This window comes from Pygoscelis adeliae, unplaced genomic scaffold (assembly GCF_000699105.1).
Source record: "Pygoscelis adeliae isolate BGI_AS28 unplaced genomic scaffold, ASM69910v1 Scaffold17, whole genome shotgun sequence".
Classification (NCBI taxonomy): Eukaryota; Metazoa; Chordata; class Aves; order Sphenisciformes; family Spheniscidae; genus Pygoscelis; species Pygoscelis adeliae.
Window position 1 is genome coordinate 1,568,772 of NW_008825234.1, and position 20,955 is coordinate 1,589,726.

General features: G+C 39.3%; 1 protein-coding gene across 2 annotated transcripts in view; it reads right to left on the reverse strand.

Moving 5' to 3' along the window:
- MYT1L (myelin transcription factor 1-like) overlaps window positions 1–20,955 on the reverse strand; it is a 309,228-nt gene that overhangs the window by 90,623 nt on the left and 197,650 nt on the right. Inside the window, exon 6 of one of the 2 annotated variants that reach the window (XM_009329297.1) lies at window positions 15,966–16,339. In XM_009329297.1, the coding sequence (XP_009327572.1) occupies window positions 15,966–16,339 (374 nt within the window). The remainder of the gene's footprint in view (window positions 1–15,965; window positions 16,340–20,955) is intronic. The other variant, XM_009329298.1, reaches the window with a different exon arrangement.

Here is a 20,955-nt window from a genome sequence, read left to right on the forward strand (position 1 = left end):
GAGCCAGCAATGTGCGCTCGCAGCCCAGAAGGCCAACTGTATCCTGGGCTGCATCAAAAGAAGCCTGGCCAGCAGGTCGAGGGAGGTGATTCTGCCCCTCTACTCTGCTCTGGTGAGACCCCACCTGGAGTACTGCGTCCAGCTCTGGAGCCCTCAGCATAAGAAAGACATGGACCTGTTGGAGCAGGTCCAGAAGAGGGCCACAAAAATGATCAGGGGGGTGGAACACCTCTCCTATGAAGAAAGGCTGAGAGAGTTGGGGTTGTTCAGCCTAGAGAAGAGAAGGCTTCGGGGAGACCTTATTGCAGCCTATCAGTACTTAAAGGGGGCTTATAAGAAAGATGGCAGCAACCTTTTTAGCAGGGCCTGTTGCGACAGGACAAGGGGGAATGGCTTTAAACTAAAGGGGGGCAAATTTAGACTAGATATAAGGAAGAAAGTTTTTTACTCTGAGTGTGGTGAAACACTGGCACAGGTTGCCCAGAGAGGTGGTGGATGCCCCATCCCTGGAAACCTTCAAAGTCAGGTTGGACAGGGCTCTGAGCAACCTGATCTAGTTGAAGATGTCCCTGCTCATTGCAGGGGGGTTGGACTAGATGACCTTTGAAGGTCCCTTCCAACCCAAACTATTGTATGATTCTATGATTCCATAAGTAGCTGAATACAGGAATAAGATCTCCCCTTAGCCTTCTCGTCCTCACAGTGAACAAACCCTTTTTTCTCAGTCTCTCTTTGTACATCATGAGCTCCAGCTCTTTAATCATCTTGGTTGTTCACCACTGGACTCCAGTATTTCAATGCTTTCTTGTACTGAAGAGCCCAAAACTGGATCTAGTGCTCCACATACAATAGTGTAAGTGCTGAGTAACGGGGAATAATCACTTCCCGCAGCCTTCTGGTTACAGTCTCCAGTCTTTTCATCCTGACAGCCAAACATTATTTCCAAAAAGTCAAAATCCAATTAATATGCTCAGGATTTTTTTTTTTCCACCTCAGAGAGCAGAAAATACTTTTCAGTTACCTACAGGCATCCCTTTAAGTAGATACGGTCCTGGTTGGTATGAAGCCTGCTTGTTTGGTTTGCAGTATCTGCAATATTTGGTATGAAGGTGTATGTTTAGGTTTCAGAAGGGACTTGCTGAGTATATCTGTGATCAGAAGTGGATATGCTGGATTTGCAAGGGCAGTACAATTTAGCCAGTCATCCCCATCTGGTCCATGCTTTGTGAATCTGGTTCAGGCAGCCCTTAACTGTTTTAACCTGACTTCTGTCTGGGCAGATAATGAGACGGCTTTAGCTGATGACTGGTATTAATTTCATCCTACTTTTTCTCTCCCGGCAGGCTATATGAGGGAGGGGAGATATTCTGTTTTGTATCCTTATAATGACTCAGTAGAGTATGGTAGTTTCTTGCTTTCTCTCAGGTTTCCACAGCTCAGCAGGGCAGCAGGCAATGAGGAAGCCAAAGCTATTCTCCAAATACTGAGATGCAGCAGGAAGACAGCAGGGGAGCAGAGGACCAGCTGCACTGGTGGGAGAACACCCACTCAGACAGCTCTTGATATGGAACTTCTCATGGGGCTACTCCAAAGGCTGCTTAGGAGACAGTGACCCCTACCTATACCCCTCTCCATGATCATTGCTTTGCAAAGGATGCAGCCTGAAGAACACATTTTCAGTTCATAAACTAACATTTTCTTTCTCACATACAAATCTCTGAGAAAGACAGGTTGGAAACTGTTACTATAGGAATACATAATCTCTTTTCACTGGTTTTGTTTCAGTTCAGATCTCTGACTCAACGCAGATGTCCATATTGAACATGTCTCCATATGAACTAGGCATCTAGACTCCATTTATAGGCCTTGGACAAAAACATGCATCCTGGGATGTGATCTATCTCATCCTAAGCTAGGTATCTAAAGTAGATTGGCTGAATTATTCCCTAAAAGTGACTATTTCTCTTAGAATCATAGAATCATAGAATCATTAAGGTTGGAAGAGACCTCCAAGATCATCGAGTCCAACCGTCAACCCAACAACACCATGCCCACTAAACCATGTCCCTAAGCGCCTCATCTACCCGTTTTTTAAATACTTCCAGGGATGGTGACTCAACCACTTCCCTGGGCAGCCTCTTCCAATGTTTAACCACTCTTTAGTAAAGAAATTTTTCCTTACATCCAATCTAAACCTCCCCTGGTGCAACTTGAGGCCATTTCCTCTCGTCCTTTCGCCAGTTACTTGGGAGCAGAGACCGACACCCACCTCGCTACAACCTCCTTTCAGGTAGTTGTAGAGAGCAATGAGGTCTCCCCTGAGCCTCCTTTTCTCCAGGCTAAACACCCCCAGCTCCCTCAGCCGCTCCTCATAAGACTTGTTCTCCAGACCCCTCACCAGCCTCGTTGCCCTTCTCTGGACATGTTCCAACATCTCAACATCCTTCTTGTAGTGAGGGGCCCAAAACTGAACACAGTATTCGAGGTGCGAATTGATAGGTTATGAATGAAATTGATGGGATGAATCCTATCCCAATTGCTTTTACTCAGAACTTTCAAATTGCTCCTTGTTGAAATTCATTAATATCTTTAGTATGACACAGTAGGAATTGCAGGGAGGAAGGAATGAAAGAGCTACCCAAAAGGAGGTATGTTCAGGTTGCAGACAGGCTCCTTGTTGAAATTCATTAATATCTTTAGTATGACACAGTAGGAATTGCAGGGAGGAAGGAATGAAAGAGCTACCCAAAAGGAGGTATGTTCAGGTTGCAGATTGGATGGGACAGATGCTTGTGATTGCATGAGTTACATGGAGAAAGTCATATCTTATTGGATGAGTCTGATCTCCATTATAAGTTTAATTACTTATTTTTAGTTGTGTTTGATTATCAAAGGAAGCCTGTTTGTACTTTGATAATAATCTGACCTAACTGGCAGAGGGGACAGAGGCACATATTACTACCATTCTAGAGGATGAGACAACTGCTAAATAGAATATCCTTGAAATTTCTTCTTCCTGTCTCTGTTTCTATTCCCTCAATGAGTTCAGTGCCAAGGGATCTGGAAGGACAAAGACTTCTATGTGCATGACTGCCAGCCTTTACTTCATTCGAAATGTAAAGCTTTTCATTAGGGGGTTTGTTCCTTTTTTCCTTATCCCCTCATCCAGCATCTTCATCTACATTTCCTTCATTTCCCATCTTTTCATGACAGGGAAGGCTGAGTAATACTCCATAGAATAAGGAGAAAGTAAATACAAAGGGTGCTTTGCCTCTTTGGTTATAGCCATTCTAGTATAAACTAATTAGGGACAGAACACCAGACCAAGCAGTGGCATGTGGTTATTCATACTGCTAAACTCTTAGTGAAGCCCTGGCATGATTTTGACTTGAGTGACTGAACATCCTTCCAGCAATGACCAGGCACAGTGCAGAGGTGCTGGTTAGGGACCATTCCCAGGAAGGAGTTTGAATGTGGTGATCCTATTTTGGAAGATAAAAGCTTAGCTGTATGCACTCAAGTCATGCAACTGTTGAACTCAGCATTAAATGAGTGGACTATGGTCTGTTTTATTCACTTACATAGATGTAGTCTTTGATTACTGTGATTGAAGAGATGGGGAACAAGGCAGGAAAATCTGTAAGTTGGGACTGATGGAAAGCACACTGTTAACTGTAGCTTCAGAAGGAACAAGTAAGGCAAATAGGAACCTATTCTTTTAACCATGCTACTCCAGTCAGTCAAGAACACGTATACAGTGGACCTCAAAAAACAGAAAATGGTGACTCAATGGTGCAGCTAGCTCTTAGCTAGCTACAAAGACTCTTTATTATCTTCTGTTTATTTGCCATCTATATTACATCTACAGATGGCCTATGAGTTTGGAAATGTCTAAGAACGAGATTAGAGTACCAGAGACCTGTCAAATGCAGGAAATGTATGCTATGGTAACAGATCTAAAAAAACTTTTTCTGTCACTACTGCATCTGCAAAGATATTTCCAGTGAGGCTGTTCCAACTACCTGTCCACCTAAAGAACACACAGTGCCACCATTGTGAGCAGCTGAAATTGTCAGCTCCTCCCTTCTGTGAGGGATTTCCCACTGCTGTTTAGACGTGCACTGGAATATCTGTCCTGATGATGAAAGCTTCTGTCTCATACAAAGAAAACTTTTGCTGGACAAATGTAACCACCTACATATTTACATATATTTGTATATATTTCCAACTAAAGGTATACCTTCCAGCTATGATGACAGTGGCTTCGTAGCCAGCCTCACAGTGCCTAAACTGACTAGAGCGGCACAATCTCAGTGCACGACATCTCTGCTAAAACTCTTACTCAACTGGCTCACAGAAACAAACTACAAAGTGGATCAATCAAACAAATAATCACAATAGCCAGTTTTCCAAGATACATGCACACACACACACACGTAGATACAGAGAAAATCTTATACTGTACAAAAATAAAACCTGAGTCTGAGTCTGGTCTCAAGATGGTTCAGCTCAGAACTTGTTTTGCTGGAGTTCACTGGTAAAAGAAATGTACATGAGATAAAGTCAATACGTGTACTTCTGCCTGAAATTATTTTTGTTTTTATTTTTTTCTTCAAGTAGTCATCAGGTGATTCATACTGAAATCACCCTAACATATTGTTCACTTTCAATTGCACTTTGTATGATTATTTTTAGGCTCTAGTCTCATTAACAAATTTCTGCACACTGAAGTATCTGAGCTACTTAAGAGCCCATGGAATTAACCTATCCAACATGAACTTTTCCCCTCTGTCCCTTTTTTATCTGATGCTGTATTATGTTTTATGACTTCAGAATGAATTTATTAAATGGAACTGCGTCAAATCCTTTCCTAAAACTCAGATAAACTGTGTACATTATTTCCACACTGTCTATCTTCTCAGTGATGTGCAATTTGCAGAGTTCAAGCAAAACACATATTTTCCAAAGGACAGTTATTCTTTCTTTTATGAATACATTGCTATTACTTTTAGTTATGCATTTCTAAATAGTTAGTAATTTTGGCTCATCACTGTTTGTATCTTCTCCACAGATCAAGTCTATTTTAACAATCCTGGTTTTCCATATTATAAAAAGCCTCTGAGCATCAACACTTATTGGTTGGGTTTTTAAAAGTGCTCTGCATCTGTCTCGTTCTGATTCTACTAATGACAGTGATATAGAATAGAATAGAATAGAACAGAACAGAACAGAACAGACTATTTCAGTTGGAAGAGACTTACAAAGATCATCTAGTCCAGCTGCCCGGCCACTTCAGGGCTGACCAAAAGTTACAGCATGTTATTAAGGGCCTTGTCCAAATACCTCTTAAACACTGACAGGCTTGGGGCATCGACCACCTCTCTAGGAAGCCTGTTCCAGTTTTTGACCACCCTCTCGGTAAAGAAATGCTTCCTAATGTCAAGTCTAAACCTCCTCTGGAACAGCTTTGGACCATTCCCATGCATCCTATCACTGGACACCAGGGAGAAGAGATCAGCACCTCCCTCTCCACTTCCCCTCCTCAGGAAGCTGTAGAGAGCAATGAGGTCACCCCTCAGCCTCCTTTTCTCCAGGCTAAACAACCCCAGCTCCCTCAGCCGCTCCTCATAAGACATTCCTTCCAGCCCTTAAAAATATATAAATATTTTTATAATTATTTTAATAATATAAATATAAAATTCCATCAGTATGTTCATGAACTGTAGGAAAATGCTCACATATTAGGGAGGGGAAAATATAACAACAGAAAAGAACTGTACTGTGCTGCATTACCTGTGGTGTGGGTATTTTGTCTAGTCCTGATTCTGTATATACAGGTATATATATAGCTGTATATATACAGCTATATTGTAAAATTATCCTTCTTTCTTAAAGCCTTTTTATTGTTACTTTAAAGATTCTGCATAATGCAAATTCTAGACTGCAACTTTCACATCTTCGTCATTTCCTGCTGTCCCAGGAAGGAATCCTAACAGCATATTTCACTTGCTCTCTGCAGTACTCCCATGATGACCTCCTAATCATTTCTTTATGTCTTTCTGCATTCTTTTTTTTTTCCTGCATAAGTCCTGTACTCCCTTTTACACTTGGAGCTTGTTCTTTCCATTTCTGCGTCAGCAGATCCTCCAGCCATTGAATCAAATTCGTTCTTAAAATCATACTTATCTTTAATGGGCATTTCAACATGAATCACTTTAAAAAAATCTTATGAATAGCAGCAGCAATTTCTACATCACTTTCAGATTGGACTTTTCATGTGGCATGTTGTATAGAAAGGAACAGTCACATTTCCATTTCTCTTGGCGATACAACTACACCTGTTCTCATTTGTGGCTTAAACCTGGGAGACATCTAAACTCTAACACAGATCAACTGTTCAAGGCTCTGCTTCTATGGGTACCGAAACAGCTCCAGCCTTAAGAAGCTCTCCACCTGCCTGCCATTTAAGCCTTGAAGGATTCTATACATTGGGTGTTTTCATACATGAGTTCCCATAGAGACCCAATCCAATAGGTATGCTCTGATACACACCTGAAAGAAAAAGGCTTTCCACAAAGTTGCTTTGACTGCCTTGCTTTAATTTATAGCCAAGGGAAGAACTGCCTGTTTCGTCCTTCATTTCCCCTGCTCACCCCCGCCCACCAATCTTCCAGGTAAAATACCTTGTTTAGTAGGTCACTTGCTAAAGAATTGGAAGACTAAGAGTAAAAGTTCTCCCAGTTTGAGTGGATCCAGCACCACGTCTCCCAGAAAAGTTTGCTAGTCACCACAATAAAAACTAGACTGGACGCAAGCTCCACTAGGAAGCAGAAAACACGAGAGTAGCATAAAACCTATACTTTTTTTTTTCATGCTATTTGGGTCATGCAAAAATATACTGTCTTTATTGTACGCATCAAACAAGGGCATTTGCCTAAAAGAGAGAAATGTAGTGTCTGATCCCTGCTCCCAGGATTGATTTTGTAACCTAATATTAAGCAGTCAATTCATAAGATGGTTAGAGTGTCCTTGGGGCAAAGACAGGAACCCAGCATATCCCACTTTCCCAGAAGAATGACTCCCTTTGGTCTACTGCAGTTCTTGAATTTTTTTTCTAGGGTGTGATGGAGCTTCAGCAGAAAGCATAAGAGCATTGCTTATGCAAAGCAGTCTCCAGTCTAGCGGCTAACCTGTGTTGGGGAAGAAGTAAATGTGGTATTGAACTCCTGCATCACCTGTCACACTTAACTCAGGTACCTGAGTTACAGATAGGGGCAGAATTTCCATTTCATTCTATTCTGAAACATTTATCTTGCTCCATCAAATGTAGGAGGATCCTTGGCTCCCAAGAAAGGATTCCAGTTTCTATTCACTTAAAAGTTGCCCTTTCTGGCTGTATTTTCAGAGAAGGACATCCATAGACTGCTCTCATTAAATACTAAACAAACTTTAATATAAACATTAGTATACTTTTTGTAAGTCCAACTCCAGCCCTATTCCTAACAGTCTGGTAATAATTATCTGTCATTCTGTATTTCTGCTGTTACTTTTTAAAATATATTTCACACAATGATCTGAGGGCAAAGTTTTATTCAACATATTGCAATAGAAACAATTTTTAACTGTCTTTTGGATGCCAGCCTCTAAAGTTGTATGATGTTTTAATTATTGCAGATGATATAAAGACAGCTAAGGGTTACTCTGCAAAGACTTCAGCCCAATGCTTTACAGGGTGTCCAAGAAACTGTTTAGCAGATGCATCTTGTTTATATAGAACTTCTATGATAAGTTGAGGCAGTTGGTAAAACAATAGATTTGATACAATAGAAACTAGAAGAAAAGCAGTTGCATAGCATGCCTTAGAAGTGTATATGATAAGTAAGGAATCTCACCGCATATGCTTTGGAAAATGTAAAGACATAACCCTAGCCTGACATGGGCCTGTGCAGCTTTGCAAACACTCCTGTGTTAGGTGACTGGAAGTATTCATGCCATACAGACCTTTCCCTTGTTAGCGTCAGTAATCGATGTCTACGTAATACGAGGAAGAAAATGCCTGCTTGCTTTGTTTGTTTTTGTAACTGTAAATTCAGCTCTTCTGTGGAGTTCCTTTAGTGTCACAGAAAGACTATTACTTACTCTTCCTATTAATAGTATAGCCTGCAAAATTAAGCTTTTGGGATGACAGAACTATCAGATTGATGAGTTCACCTAATAAAGCCCCATTAAGTCTTGAGCTGTCAATCTTGTTAACTGGCAAAACTTTCTCCTACAGAGCCACCGCAAAATTTTGCTACAACAGTAGTATTTACTGCACACAGCATATATCTGCCATGGATGCCTTGGAAAAAAACATTAAAAAAACCAACTGTGGTGTTATGGATACTTGACATGCTTAGTGTTAGTGACTGACTATTTTCAGTACTTTCTGCATGAAGCCTTTATCTGCCAAATAATTCTGGGGATTTTAACAGCAGTGACTAAAACCAGCTTGAGTCCACAACCACATCAGTGGCCTTTCCTAATTACTATTTAACATCCTTTACCAAACTCCTTGAGGTGGTTTCTTTTCTAGCATTACTCCTTTTTGTCTTCTGTTAAATGACGTGGCCTTCCTTGCTGTCCAGCTCGCTAATTGTAGCTCCCACAGTCTGCTCTCAAAAACTAGCTGTAAAATACATTAATTCACAGAAGGGAAAGTATCTCTTATGGTAGAAAAGGACTATGTCATATGTGATACAGGTGACAAAAGAACAAAACTGAATTGTTCTGAGACCTGTAAAATGAGGAGGAAATGCTTCCATAATAAAAAGTATTCAGGTTTACATATATATGTTCATTATACATCAATGCTTTTGTTTCAAAAGAATGCTTTGTTAGTGTTGTTGTTTATATATTTCAGTTAAACAAAATTTCCGTGACTTGAGGCATTTGCCAGGACTGTAAATTTGATTCATGAGAATAGATATGGATCAGAAGAAATGATCAATCCAGTCTGGAATTTTATTTCATTTTATTATCTCCTGGAGGAACTGTAATAGTGGAAAATTAACTCCTACAGCTACCAAATAAGGTTCTCTGCTTTTCAGGGTGAAAAGCTGCCATTTGTGTTCACTCTTTCAGGACAAATACTGTTAAGTCCGGTGGGAATTGTGAATGAATAGGGTAATCAAAATTTGTCCTTAGAGCTGCTCTCTAAACACAAGAGGAAAAATAGGAACCTCTAACACTGACCAAACAAAACTTATTTTTAAGAATCATTACATCTGTAGTGTCAAGAAGGATTCATACAGAGTCTGTGGTCTCTGTGTAAGCTGCAGCACAGTGTGGACAATGCAGTCTTTGAAGTAGTGCTGTGAAAGGCAAAGGAATTCAAAGAGAGAACATGAAGAGTTTGGTTTTGCACAACCTGTGAATATGTTTCCAAAAGTGCCATATCCCAGATGTGAGACTTTCTACAACATTAGGTCATTATGTTTGCAAATACGGATGCAAAGAGCTGCTATATAATTGAGTTCACTATAGGTTCTTTAAAACACTATAACATATAAGCAACCAGCTTCTTGGCACAGTTGTGCCAAAAACAGGAGATGATTGGTAATGAACTGGTTACAGAGAATCTGAGTGAGAATAGGAATACAGTTCTAAGGCTACAGCACTTTCGCTCTGTATTTCTTCCCCAATGCATCTTATTCCAGAAAGAATTAGTTTTGCTATAGGATCTTGCCAGACAACAAATGAAAGAGGCAAAATCAAGGATCCACTCAGCATTTATCTGCAGACAGAAGGATGCAATGGAAATACAGAAGAGGCAACCTCTATGCAGCCTCTTCTTGAGGATTGCAATCTGTGAGAATCCAAAGCAGCACTGCTGAGATATACGGTTCCTTTCCAGACCTACTGCTCTGGCAAGACTAGAGAAAGGTTCGGTCACACATAAGCCCTGAAACAATTTGACATTACAATGGGCCCAACATCTCATGTTCTGCTAATACTGAAGGAAAGGGTTAGTGAATTAAAAATACAAGCAAGCAACCCCATGCCATGTAAAATAGATTCAGGATGAAGCATCATTAAAATCAGATGTGGTGCTGAATGTGTTCTGTGATGCTCTCACTACGGCCTCCAGTTCAGATCCTGAACTCCTTGTCCTCTACAGAATTTCTGCTTACATCAACAAAAGTTGTGTACGGTGGAGACCTATAATCTGTCTCATCAAAGGTGAATAATTTCTTTACACTGCATAAAGCTATAATTGAATCATTTGCTCTTGAAGGATCAGGTATTTCACATTATCATTTAAGGCCTTTTATTTGTAGGAAAGGAGCTAAACATGCAAACCTCTACATCAGAAGGATACTTATGTACATTTCTAACTTTAAACATGGAAGTTAACGTGAAGAGGGCTACTAACTGCTTAAAGTCACATGTAAGTTTCTAGACACAGCCTGGAAGGTTTACTGAGCTTCTGAGTTAAACATTCACAGAGAAGGAAATCTTTTAAAATAGTTCTTCAAGTGGAGAAAAAATTAGGTATGATATATGCAACACCACCTCATGTAAATGTAATTCTATTGACATAAAGTTAATTCTTGACTAGTCCTGATGCAAGCAAGCTTAGTATCAGGCCCAATCTCACTTCAGAGAATTCAAAAATAATGTTTAAATAATGCTCTTAAATTATACTGTCTATGAGCAACAAACAGTAAACACCTTTAGCATGGAACACAGCAGCAAGCAAAAGTTGACTAAACTAACACTGCAGTCATGTTTAAGCAATCCACCAACCAACCAACCACAAACATGTAACAACTGTAACAAACAGATCTGAACTTTTTCTGCAAGAACTAGAGGTATCCAGAAGGTGTTTACTGGCTAGCTGTTTCCCCATGCTATGCCACAACCTTGAGGTTTCCAGCTCTGAACTACCTGTTCCAAACCTTTTAATCGCATTATTTCCAACAAAAATTTTCAGATAAGATGTTTAATCTGAATGTCTCCATATGAAATAATATAAACAGCTAAACAGCAGAACATGTTGCAATCCATGCTCGCATCTTCAATACAGAAAGAAAGCATCAGTAAAAGTTCTTATGCTGTTGTTTGACCCAACCACTCCCAGGCTTGAGCACTTTGTAACTAGACCAGAAAGGCAACTTTTAACTTCTTATCCAGAGGAAACTAACACAATGGCTAGGATAAATGTCTTCCAACTACAACTCTCATTTTTTTCTGTTCTTCATATTGTTATTGGTGAGATACCCTAAGCGTGGGGTATCTTCTTTTATGAAGGAGGTGAAACAATACAGCAATAGAGTTTATTAGCAAAGGGTTAAGATCTGCTTCGCCTTGTGAAGCTGTCAGGTATTTATTTAGTCTTCTTTGGCCCTGGAAAATGCACTTCTTCCCATGTACATTGTCCTAAGCAGTGAAATTATGCTTTCTGGCCTCTTAATTTAAAGCTATAATTTTCTTCTATTAGTTGTTTTGCCTGTAAGGTACACGTGAGTCTGGCTCTCTGCTCTGATGAATACTGAACATCTACTGTGTTCACCAAATAGATGACCACTTTCCTGCTAGTATTTAAATAAATTAATATGATTAGTGGTCAGCAGGCTGGACAGGCAACCTGGCTAATATAGGTCTGTCATTTTTATTTTATCAAGATGCGTCTTCAGAGGCAAGCACAGCTGGAAAGCCGTGTGCCACCAGAGTTTCCCCAGCACATGTGCTTCTTTCACCTTTAGATTGGTGTCCGAGTCTCCTCTTGCTCAGAGGACGTAAGTGCTTCAGAAGCAATCTGATGAGGGGATCAGGAAGATAGCGGAGGCCACTAACAATCTTAATAGAGCTGATAGGTGGATTTCAAATTATGAGGGCCTACGTGTCTGTGTTGAGTTCATGCAAGTGAAGGAAAAAACCCAAACATATTACCAAATTTTTAAAAACCTACAATTTAAAGAAATGCAAAACCAGGTAGAACATCTATCTCTACATCCATGTGCTAGCTTTCATTTATTTTTAAAAACTGTATTATGTCTCCTGTGAATATACACCGCTATCTGTGGTTTACAGCTATTTTTGCAGCATATTCCACCTGAAAAATTAGGTGCAGTACCATGTGTTGGTATATTGTATATGCCAGCTACCTTGAGTTTATTAGAAAATGTAAGGGAGTGTCTAAAAGATTTATACATCCTACCATTTCACCTCTTGGGAAACTGCAATAGTTTTTGTAGCATCATCCGTGAAATGGATTTGATTGATGTATCAAATTTCCTTAGGTCTAGAATCAGCCTGACTCCTCCTGCCCCTGGCAGATTATGAAATACCTGGAGTACAAGCCATCTTGAATGTCTTCATGTGAAATGGGCTAAATGGTGCCTTGGAACATCTGTTCCGGGAGCTCCTCCAGCGGAGATTTCTTTCTATAATAGAAAAGCTTTGTGAAACAGTCTTTGGGACCCAAATACCTGAAGCGAGGTCTTCTCGGGAGAAAGTACTTCAGTTTGCCTTGCAAATCAAATGCACCCTTCAGATTTCAATCCAAAGGTTCTCGGCAGTTGCCATCACAGAGAAGGGGCACTCCAAAAGCAGCCTTTTCTCTTACTCCTTCACATTTGTATTGCAATTTACAGGTTAGGTTATCATAACACAGGTCATCTATCTGCCCTTTCTGGAATATAAGGGAAATTGGAAAGATTCATCTTTTCTTTAGTGGTGGTGCTGAACATAAGGGCTTCTCAAGTCTATCCATAGATAGATGGATAGATATCTGTTCTTCAAAGAGATTCAGTACATTTAATGGAAATTTAAAGAGGATATGCTGGCCATTTCTGGGGAATTTTAAGCATTAACTTTGGTTCAACAGATTGTGTACAGAAATACGAGCACAGAATTTGGGACTTATCTAAAAAAGTTTGGGTTTTTTTTTCTTTTTATTTTAAATTGGTATTTTGAGATTTGTAAGAGTGTTTCTTTAGGATACATCTGGATTTTCCAAGTCCTTTAGCTTATCAGTGATGAGGCTAGAAAGATGTGATTTTCAAAAAGGCCGAGATGGTTTCGGTGAATGTCCAAGTATTTTCAGTATGAACTGTATACCTATATTACTTGTATATTATCTCTATTCTCTGAGAATCCCATCCAAAATTCACTTTCTTTTAACAAAAAGTATGGGCAATGAGATGCCAGTGAGGTACTTGAGTTTCCCAGGATTTACTCTTTTCTAACAGAAAACTGAATTTCGTCTGAGAAACGGTAAAATACCTTACCTTCCTCCTCTCTTCCCTTCCCCCCCCACTAACTGCTGGCTCTGTAGCCCTATACTTGCTGATGGAATTCTTCTATCACTGATACTTATGATTTTAACTGTTTTGTCCATAGTTACTTATGGAAATTTTCTGAACTGCTGTAATCTACAGCGCAAGTGACAGAAAGCTTTATGAGAACTGTGCAGGCATCCTGGTGTCCAGTGACTAACTCTGCTTTTGTTTCTAGGGATAAGAACACTTAAGACACATTCAGACTTTCTGCTAAGGTGCCTTAAAAGATGGATGGTGGTTTACTACAGTATCTACATTGTAGTGAGCAGCAAATGATTAAGACAACTAAATTCAGAGCTGACAGACCTAATTTTCCCATATAGTCAATAGATAAAGGCAAGTGCCATATTCAGACCATGTAGTTTTAGAACACCTAACTTTGATTGCACTTCATTTCCCTGGAAAATCAACAGTCCAAATTCCACCAGAGCTGCTTATGTTATGAGCGGAAGAAACTGAAACACCAGGATCCCTATCGAAATCAATAGGAAATAAACGATCTAAAAAAATCTGATTTATTGATTAGCTTCTAGACCTCACCAAGAACAAATTGCTATCACTCTCCACTCCTTGGCATAGACATAAGGAACTCATATTACCTTCCTCATCAATTGCTAGTAACTCTTTCTTGTAAATCAGCTGTGCTCTAACTGGGATTGTTGCATAGCGATTACTATGTTGATTCTCAAAAGATCATGAAATATTTTTCTTATAAAATTCTATTATCACTTTTCCCATTTTATGAGGATTTTTTCTCAATGACTAATATTTGGCATAGAACATACATATATTTATTAATATACATACGTATTATTACTGGAATAACATGGGATCCTAAGAAAAACTTGACCTATATAAGTTTTAATTCCATGTAATATGCAGAGCAGCTAATACAGGTACCTCTATAAAATTTATGCAGTTCTTAACCACAGCCTACTATATATGGAAGGAAAGCAGTCAAAAAGCAATGTCAGCCTCTGTAGATTGATTAGGACTGCTAACTGCATGTGTAACTGTGTTGGAGTAAGTAAACCACTGTGTTTCATTATGATAGTAAATGTAAACTGAGTATCAAGCCTGCTAGCTTGCCAGAAGCAATTTTCTTGAGCTCTTGAGTTTTGCTTAGTTTTTTTTTTCCTTTTATCATTTTTGATAGTGTAGATTCAAAGTTTTTCACGTCAGCTGAAATCACAGCAGCAGTTGCACCATAACCTAAGCACCAACAAACTCAGTCACCATTATCTCTTGAAGAAACTGCTAGACATCCTGCACTTGCCCATCAGGATAGCAATAGCAGTTGCACATCAGCCTGATCTAACACAGCTTCTCTTCCAGGTTCTGAAACAGCAGAGTTCCCTGCAAAAGGAAGTAGCTTCCTTGTTGCATCAAACTCATGTAACTTTCAAGATTGGCCATTTATGCTATACCAATTTTGTTGGCAAATTTAAGCAATTGAGGAAATGCTACAGGTTCAGATATCTGAGAAAATGCTTATAGCCACCCAGCTGGCCACCATCTTGCCCAAATGGAAAGAATACTTCCAAAGTCTTTCTATAGGATTTAAGATCTGACCTTACAGAATGCTGAAACAAAAGTCATACAACTTTCATACCTGGTTCCTAAGAGGAATCCAACTGAGGAGTGCTGAAAGCTTTTCTTATATATTTATTGGTTAGAAAGGTGAATCTACCCAACCAAAAACGTGTTCCCTGGAAATGGGAACAAAATACTTTTTAGATAGCTCATTAATTTTTGCACGATTCTTTCATTTCACCCCAGTGCATTATGATGTCTGTCATCAGCATATGGACTCTTGAGTAAGTGGACACTGATTACATATTTTGAAAATACTGGTTATACAGAGTCCAATATCCCAAAAAAGAGAAAGGTGAAAAGGTTAATCACATTGCTACTACATTAATTTGGTTACTACCAGTGACCTGTATGTCTAAATGGCATTTATGCCATGGTACAAAAACCAAAATATATGAATTTTAGAAGGACTTTATCTATGTAAACCTCTCACTCTCTATCTTTTTAATAGAATCAACTAAAGTACACAGCATTCAAGTCTCAAAGAACCAAAGTATATTATAATAGTTCATTCTGACTAGTTTCTTGGGGTAGGGAGAAGGATGGGGCAAAATTTTCAAAGGGAAGAGGCCCATTTTTGCTCACAAAAATTATCTGCAAACTTGTGACAGCATTTATGTGGGCAACCATTGACATTATATAAACAGATCCAGCAAATACACTTGCAAATGATCAGTACAGGCACCCAGCTGTAGCTGATGCTTTGCTTGTACCTTCGTGAATATTCTCCTGGTAACTGCATGCATTAATCCACTACTAGGATTATATTTTATGCAAACATTTTTAGCACAAACACACCTCCACCCTCCTTGTTTGAAATGTGAGTGCTGGTGTATTAAAAAATATTGTATTTGGAAGACAGACTTATTAAAAGAAATGTTAAGAGAACACAGTGGGGTATATTTTCAGTGTGGAGCCGAGAGATTTAACTGCATGACTTCCATTAGCTTTAATGAGAACCGCACAGCTAAATCCTCACACACCACACTAGAAGATTAACCCAGAAAACACACATTGTTTACTTTTTACTAATACTCGGATTATTACCACGTTCTTCCTCCTCCTCCTCTTCTTCCTCCTCCTCTTCTTCCTCCTCCTCTTCATCCTCCACATCTTCACCTTCCTCTTCATCCTCCTCCTCTTCCTCTTCAATCTCCTCTTCTTCTTCTCGATCTATCTCCTCATCATCCTCCTCCTCGTCACCTTGCTCCTCATTATCATCAGAATATTCCTCGTCTTCTTCATCCTCTTCCTCTTCTTCCTCTTCCTTTTCATCCATCTCCTCTGTTCCATCAGTTTCATAGCACTCATCTACCGACGAGTTGTCTGCTTTAACCACAAAGGGTTTTCTTTTGGGGGCTGGTTCTTGGGGTTGCTTATCTTGTGTTTTTCGTTTTTTTGCCAAAGGACAGCCATAAACACTGTGCAAAAAAAAGAGATGCAAATTATTACACTATCCCGCAGATTTCTGTAGGTCAGATTGTATAACTCATGTCATTTAGTCATATATCCTAATTCTACACCATGATTAGTTGCTGTTCTCAAAATGCATGTTTTTCAAACTAAAATGCTGCTTAGGCAATAATGACCAAGGGGGAGGACACTCACAAAACCTGTGAAATTGCAAACAACTATTATTTGCCTGAAAGTGTCACACGTACATGCCAGCATAACAGTTGCAGAACTGATACAAATGTATGTTTTTCCTTTTCATTCTTTTCTCTCTTCTGCATGTTACACTCTTTTCTAAGGCAGATGAATATAGTTAAAAAACAGCAATCTTAACCTAGCTGTTAGCTATCAGTACAACAATCAGGAATAAAGCAATGCTTCATAATTGTATAATATTCAGTAAGGTTTTGATTGCATGCAATTAAGATATGTTTCAATGCTATTTAAATAATGAAAATACGACCCCATTCTTAACACTGTTGTTTGTTGTTATTGCTATAAATGATGAATTGCTCTTAAATTCTCCACTGCTGTGCTCCATTATATGTTGCAAGGCTGGGTAAATGGGAAAGCAAATTCCCCAACACAACCAAAACCAACAGTTTTTATGGCCAGTGTTGGAAGTGTTCTCACATCGAAAAAAATCAAACAGTAAAAAAAATCCTTTGTCAGTGAAGGAAGTCAAACTTTTCAAAGTTGAGTACCACTTCCTCATCGATCATTTTAATACACTGTAACATAAACAGCATTTCAGAATTCAGTCTTCTACCAGAGTAGCCACCTGTTTCTCCAAGGTCATATAATCTGTGTTTGTTGAATGTGATCACCCTTGAGTAACCCCTATAACCTCCTACATGGAGTGACTGCACACACAAATTACTTCTTGTTTGAAGAATTTCCTCTTTGAACTTTTTTATTATGTGATTATAAATGCTACTCAAGTTATATTGGTTTTTAGTCTTCATCCTGTGATTAACTAGTTTTGGGACATTTTAACTGTTCTTTCTAGCCCTTTCTGCATATCTACTTGTAACATCCTCTTTTACGTTATGTTTGTTCTTTTTATCCCGATTACAAAACACTGAGGATCTTTATAATTTTCTTCCACTCTAATAATGCTTCATATTCTATTGACAGACCACTGAAAAACAGGGGTTTTCACCGCATGTAGTACTACAGATGCGCTTTCTGTGGTGTCTGCATGCTCTTGATCTTGATCTGATTTAATAGCATCCCAGCAGCTATGCAACCCCGTAACTTAAACCACTGCTTAGGTAACAAGCATTTTATTTAAGTGCCTAACCATTTTATTTAAGTGTTGAACATAGCCATTGTCTTACCTAAATTTTAAAGCACTTGTTCACAGGAAGGCTGACTCGATCTGCCTGGCACACACATATCTAAGGAACATACACAGTCACAAAAGATGGTATTCATCATGGAAAACCTGCTAAGGGAGACCTTTTCTGCATAACACAGGCACCTCTTTCTCTGTGTAGGGACTATAGATGTCTTTGAAGTCTAATCCAGTGTGCCTAAATTAAACACCTCCCTCCATTAACACTATCAAGAAATACTGAGTAATTTTTAAGTACTTCCAGCTAGCCACATTCTAATCCTCCTCATTTGGGAGTGGATATGGGGTAGTAGTCCTAACGGGATATGTCCAGACACCGACACCAAAGTTGAGGCCTAATGGTGCAGGCTAGAGGGGGAATAGACCTACATCCTCCAGATCCCAGGACCATGCTCCATCCAGCAGGTCGCGTGGCATATCCCAGGGAAGAGCATCCTCTTCTAGAAGGTGAGCCCCTGTGCAGCTGGCTGCAAGAAACTCAGTCTGATACGTAGCAGACAAGCAAAAGCCCAAACCTTCACTAATTTAAGAGCCCTAAACCTGGGAAAAGAGGAGGCCTGAGTTTCTGGTGTCTTCTCTTTGGACTATATTTGTTTCTACGCAAAGATGCTTCAATGTAAAACCTTTAAATACAGTGGAAATACTTGTCCCTAGGTCACCACTACTGCTCGCTGCCAAATGACTGTCCCACTTCTTGTCCTGTGAGTCCTCCTCTTGGTCAGGACCCAGCTGCTCAGAATCAAGAGGAAAGGTGGGACTTATTTTCATGGAAAATATCCCACATCATCACAGTCAGGGCAGAAAGAGGAGTTCAGTCTCCATCAGTCTGGACAGTGCCTAAAACCTGGGGCAAAAGAGAAACACTGTTGTAGTTCTGACCACACCAGGTTTATTTTGGCTTTTCCCCTGGTGCTATGGGGGTTCAGGAGCTGTCTATTTAAACCCTCCATATGAGAGAAGGCAGACAAATTTTTCCTTAGAACTGGAATTTCAGTGTATGTAGTGCCCAGGGAAATGGTTGGATAAGTAGGGAGGAACCTGTTTCATTTAGGTGCCTTACAGAGGCTGCATCATGGAAAACAGGAATGGGTCACAGCCTGGGGCTCAGGCAGATTTTAGAAACTTGCATATCAGTTCAATGGGATTTAAGCAGACAGGATAACATTTCTTGAGTGGATGTGTCTTGCTTTCTTGATTTCTGTTCCTTCTCTTTGTGATGCATATTAGCTTGACTATAGCTTCTTCAATGCCATTATCATTAAATGATATTTTCTCAAAATCCTGATCTTTATTTTCAAAGATGTGAGTAGGCTTAGCCCCAGCAATCCCTAGGATTTCATTTCTTACATTATAAGAGGTAAAGATGACACTTCAGGCAGCTCTGAGCTAAAACCATCAAGATGTGAAACTGTGAAAATTTTTGGTCACTGGAGATGACGCAAACTTGAATTTTGTCACATTAAAGCCAGAACATTAACCCCACCCTGCCCCAATCTTTGTTCAGTTAATAACACTAAATACTTGCAAAAGTTTTCATCTAACAATCCCCTTTGGAATTCACAATAGTCTGGGAACTGGGGAAGAACACAGTAGGATATCAAATATATCTATTTTGTTTTGAACTGTTGTTTAATTTTTGTATTTGGCATCTAAGTATAACTGCATGACTTTCTAGAAACAAATTATTGGTCAAAGGTAGAAATAAATTGTTGTCATTGCCATTTTTGGTCATCTTTCATCTTTTTTTCATGGCTTTATGCTTTTCTACGCAACATTTTATAAAGTTTATGAGAATCTAAGACATTACTTGGGATTCAGGCCTCCCTGGAAAGTGCATAACTGGCAATGGAAATCAATGCCAGTTAGCTGCCTGACCGGCTTTGATGCTTTTAAAAATCACATTAAGTAACTATTTGCAACTCAGCTATTCAAGTACAGTTGTGAATTTGACTTTAGTTTTTTCACTTTATTTATCTATTGTCAGTGCCTTTGCTTATAGAATCAAAATTGAGGATATATCAGCAACTAACAGAAACAAACGTTTGTATATTTTCAGGGTTGGGTCCAGCACTACAGACTTGGGAATACGTCACTTTTCCAAGGAAATCAGTTATGTTAGTTAACTCCGACTCAGCTTTTGTAAACTCTTTCCTCATTAGTTTGTACCAATGTGCTGCCCATTCTCTCTACAACCCTGAATTTGGTTTTGCCTGTGCTTGGATTTATAGTTTATAAAGCTATCATTGCATGGCTTTTTTCTTATAAAACCTTGAGAATACTGTCTTGCACTGGCTTCCTTCTGCTCTTCAACTATATACCTCATATAGCTTATATATACCTCATGTACTATAGACTTCATAGTTCAAGAGAGTTAAAAAAAAAATCTGCCTTTCAGAAACCTGGGAAACAGGTCACCAGACCTGGAGCCTACTGTTTAGCTGCCCTATTTTCTTCTTTTTCTTTCTTAACCTGTTCCAGTCTCATCCTTTGTTTCATTAATTTTTCAGATTCTGCCTCCAGGACGCTTGTCTCTGTTTCTGGCATGTTCCCTGTGGTCTCTCCAGTGAGCACGCCGAGGGGAAGGCAGCGTCGGCTTCCCAGCAGCCTCTGCCACTAACTTATCCTCCCGACCACATACAGAGACGACAGTCTCTCCCATTGACCTCTTGTTCCTCGTATATTTGTGAAATCTGTTATTGTTTGTCCTTATACCTTCTGCAATTTTCTCTCCATTTCCAATTTTGGCTTTTGTGATCATCCCCTTATTTGCTTATTTTTTAGACTTGTTTATCCCTGCTCAAAGCGATGACCCCATTGATTTATCTGTCTTGCATGCCTTTATCCGTTCTTTTATTGCTTACTGTATTTCCCTGGTCAGCTGTGTTTGTCTTATTTTTCCCTCACGCTTCAGCTCTCTTGGCTTTCAGTGGAATATATATTTGGGCTTTCTGAAACACACTTTTGAATATTCCACACTGCTTTGCTGTGTGTCTCAGTCATCTCTGGTTTTCGGAATCTGTCATGAATAATTCTTGTGGAAAGAACATTGTTGAATTTCATAGTGATAAGCTCCAAGAGGACATATAGAAATTAATAATTGAAGAAATTGAAGAAATAATATATGAATTTATACTCCTTAGTTAGAAGATGATTTATGGTATTTTTTTAACTCTCATCTGATTTTTCTTCATTAAAAAACATACAGTGCTACTCACTGATACATTCAGC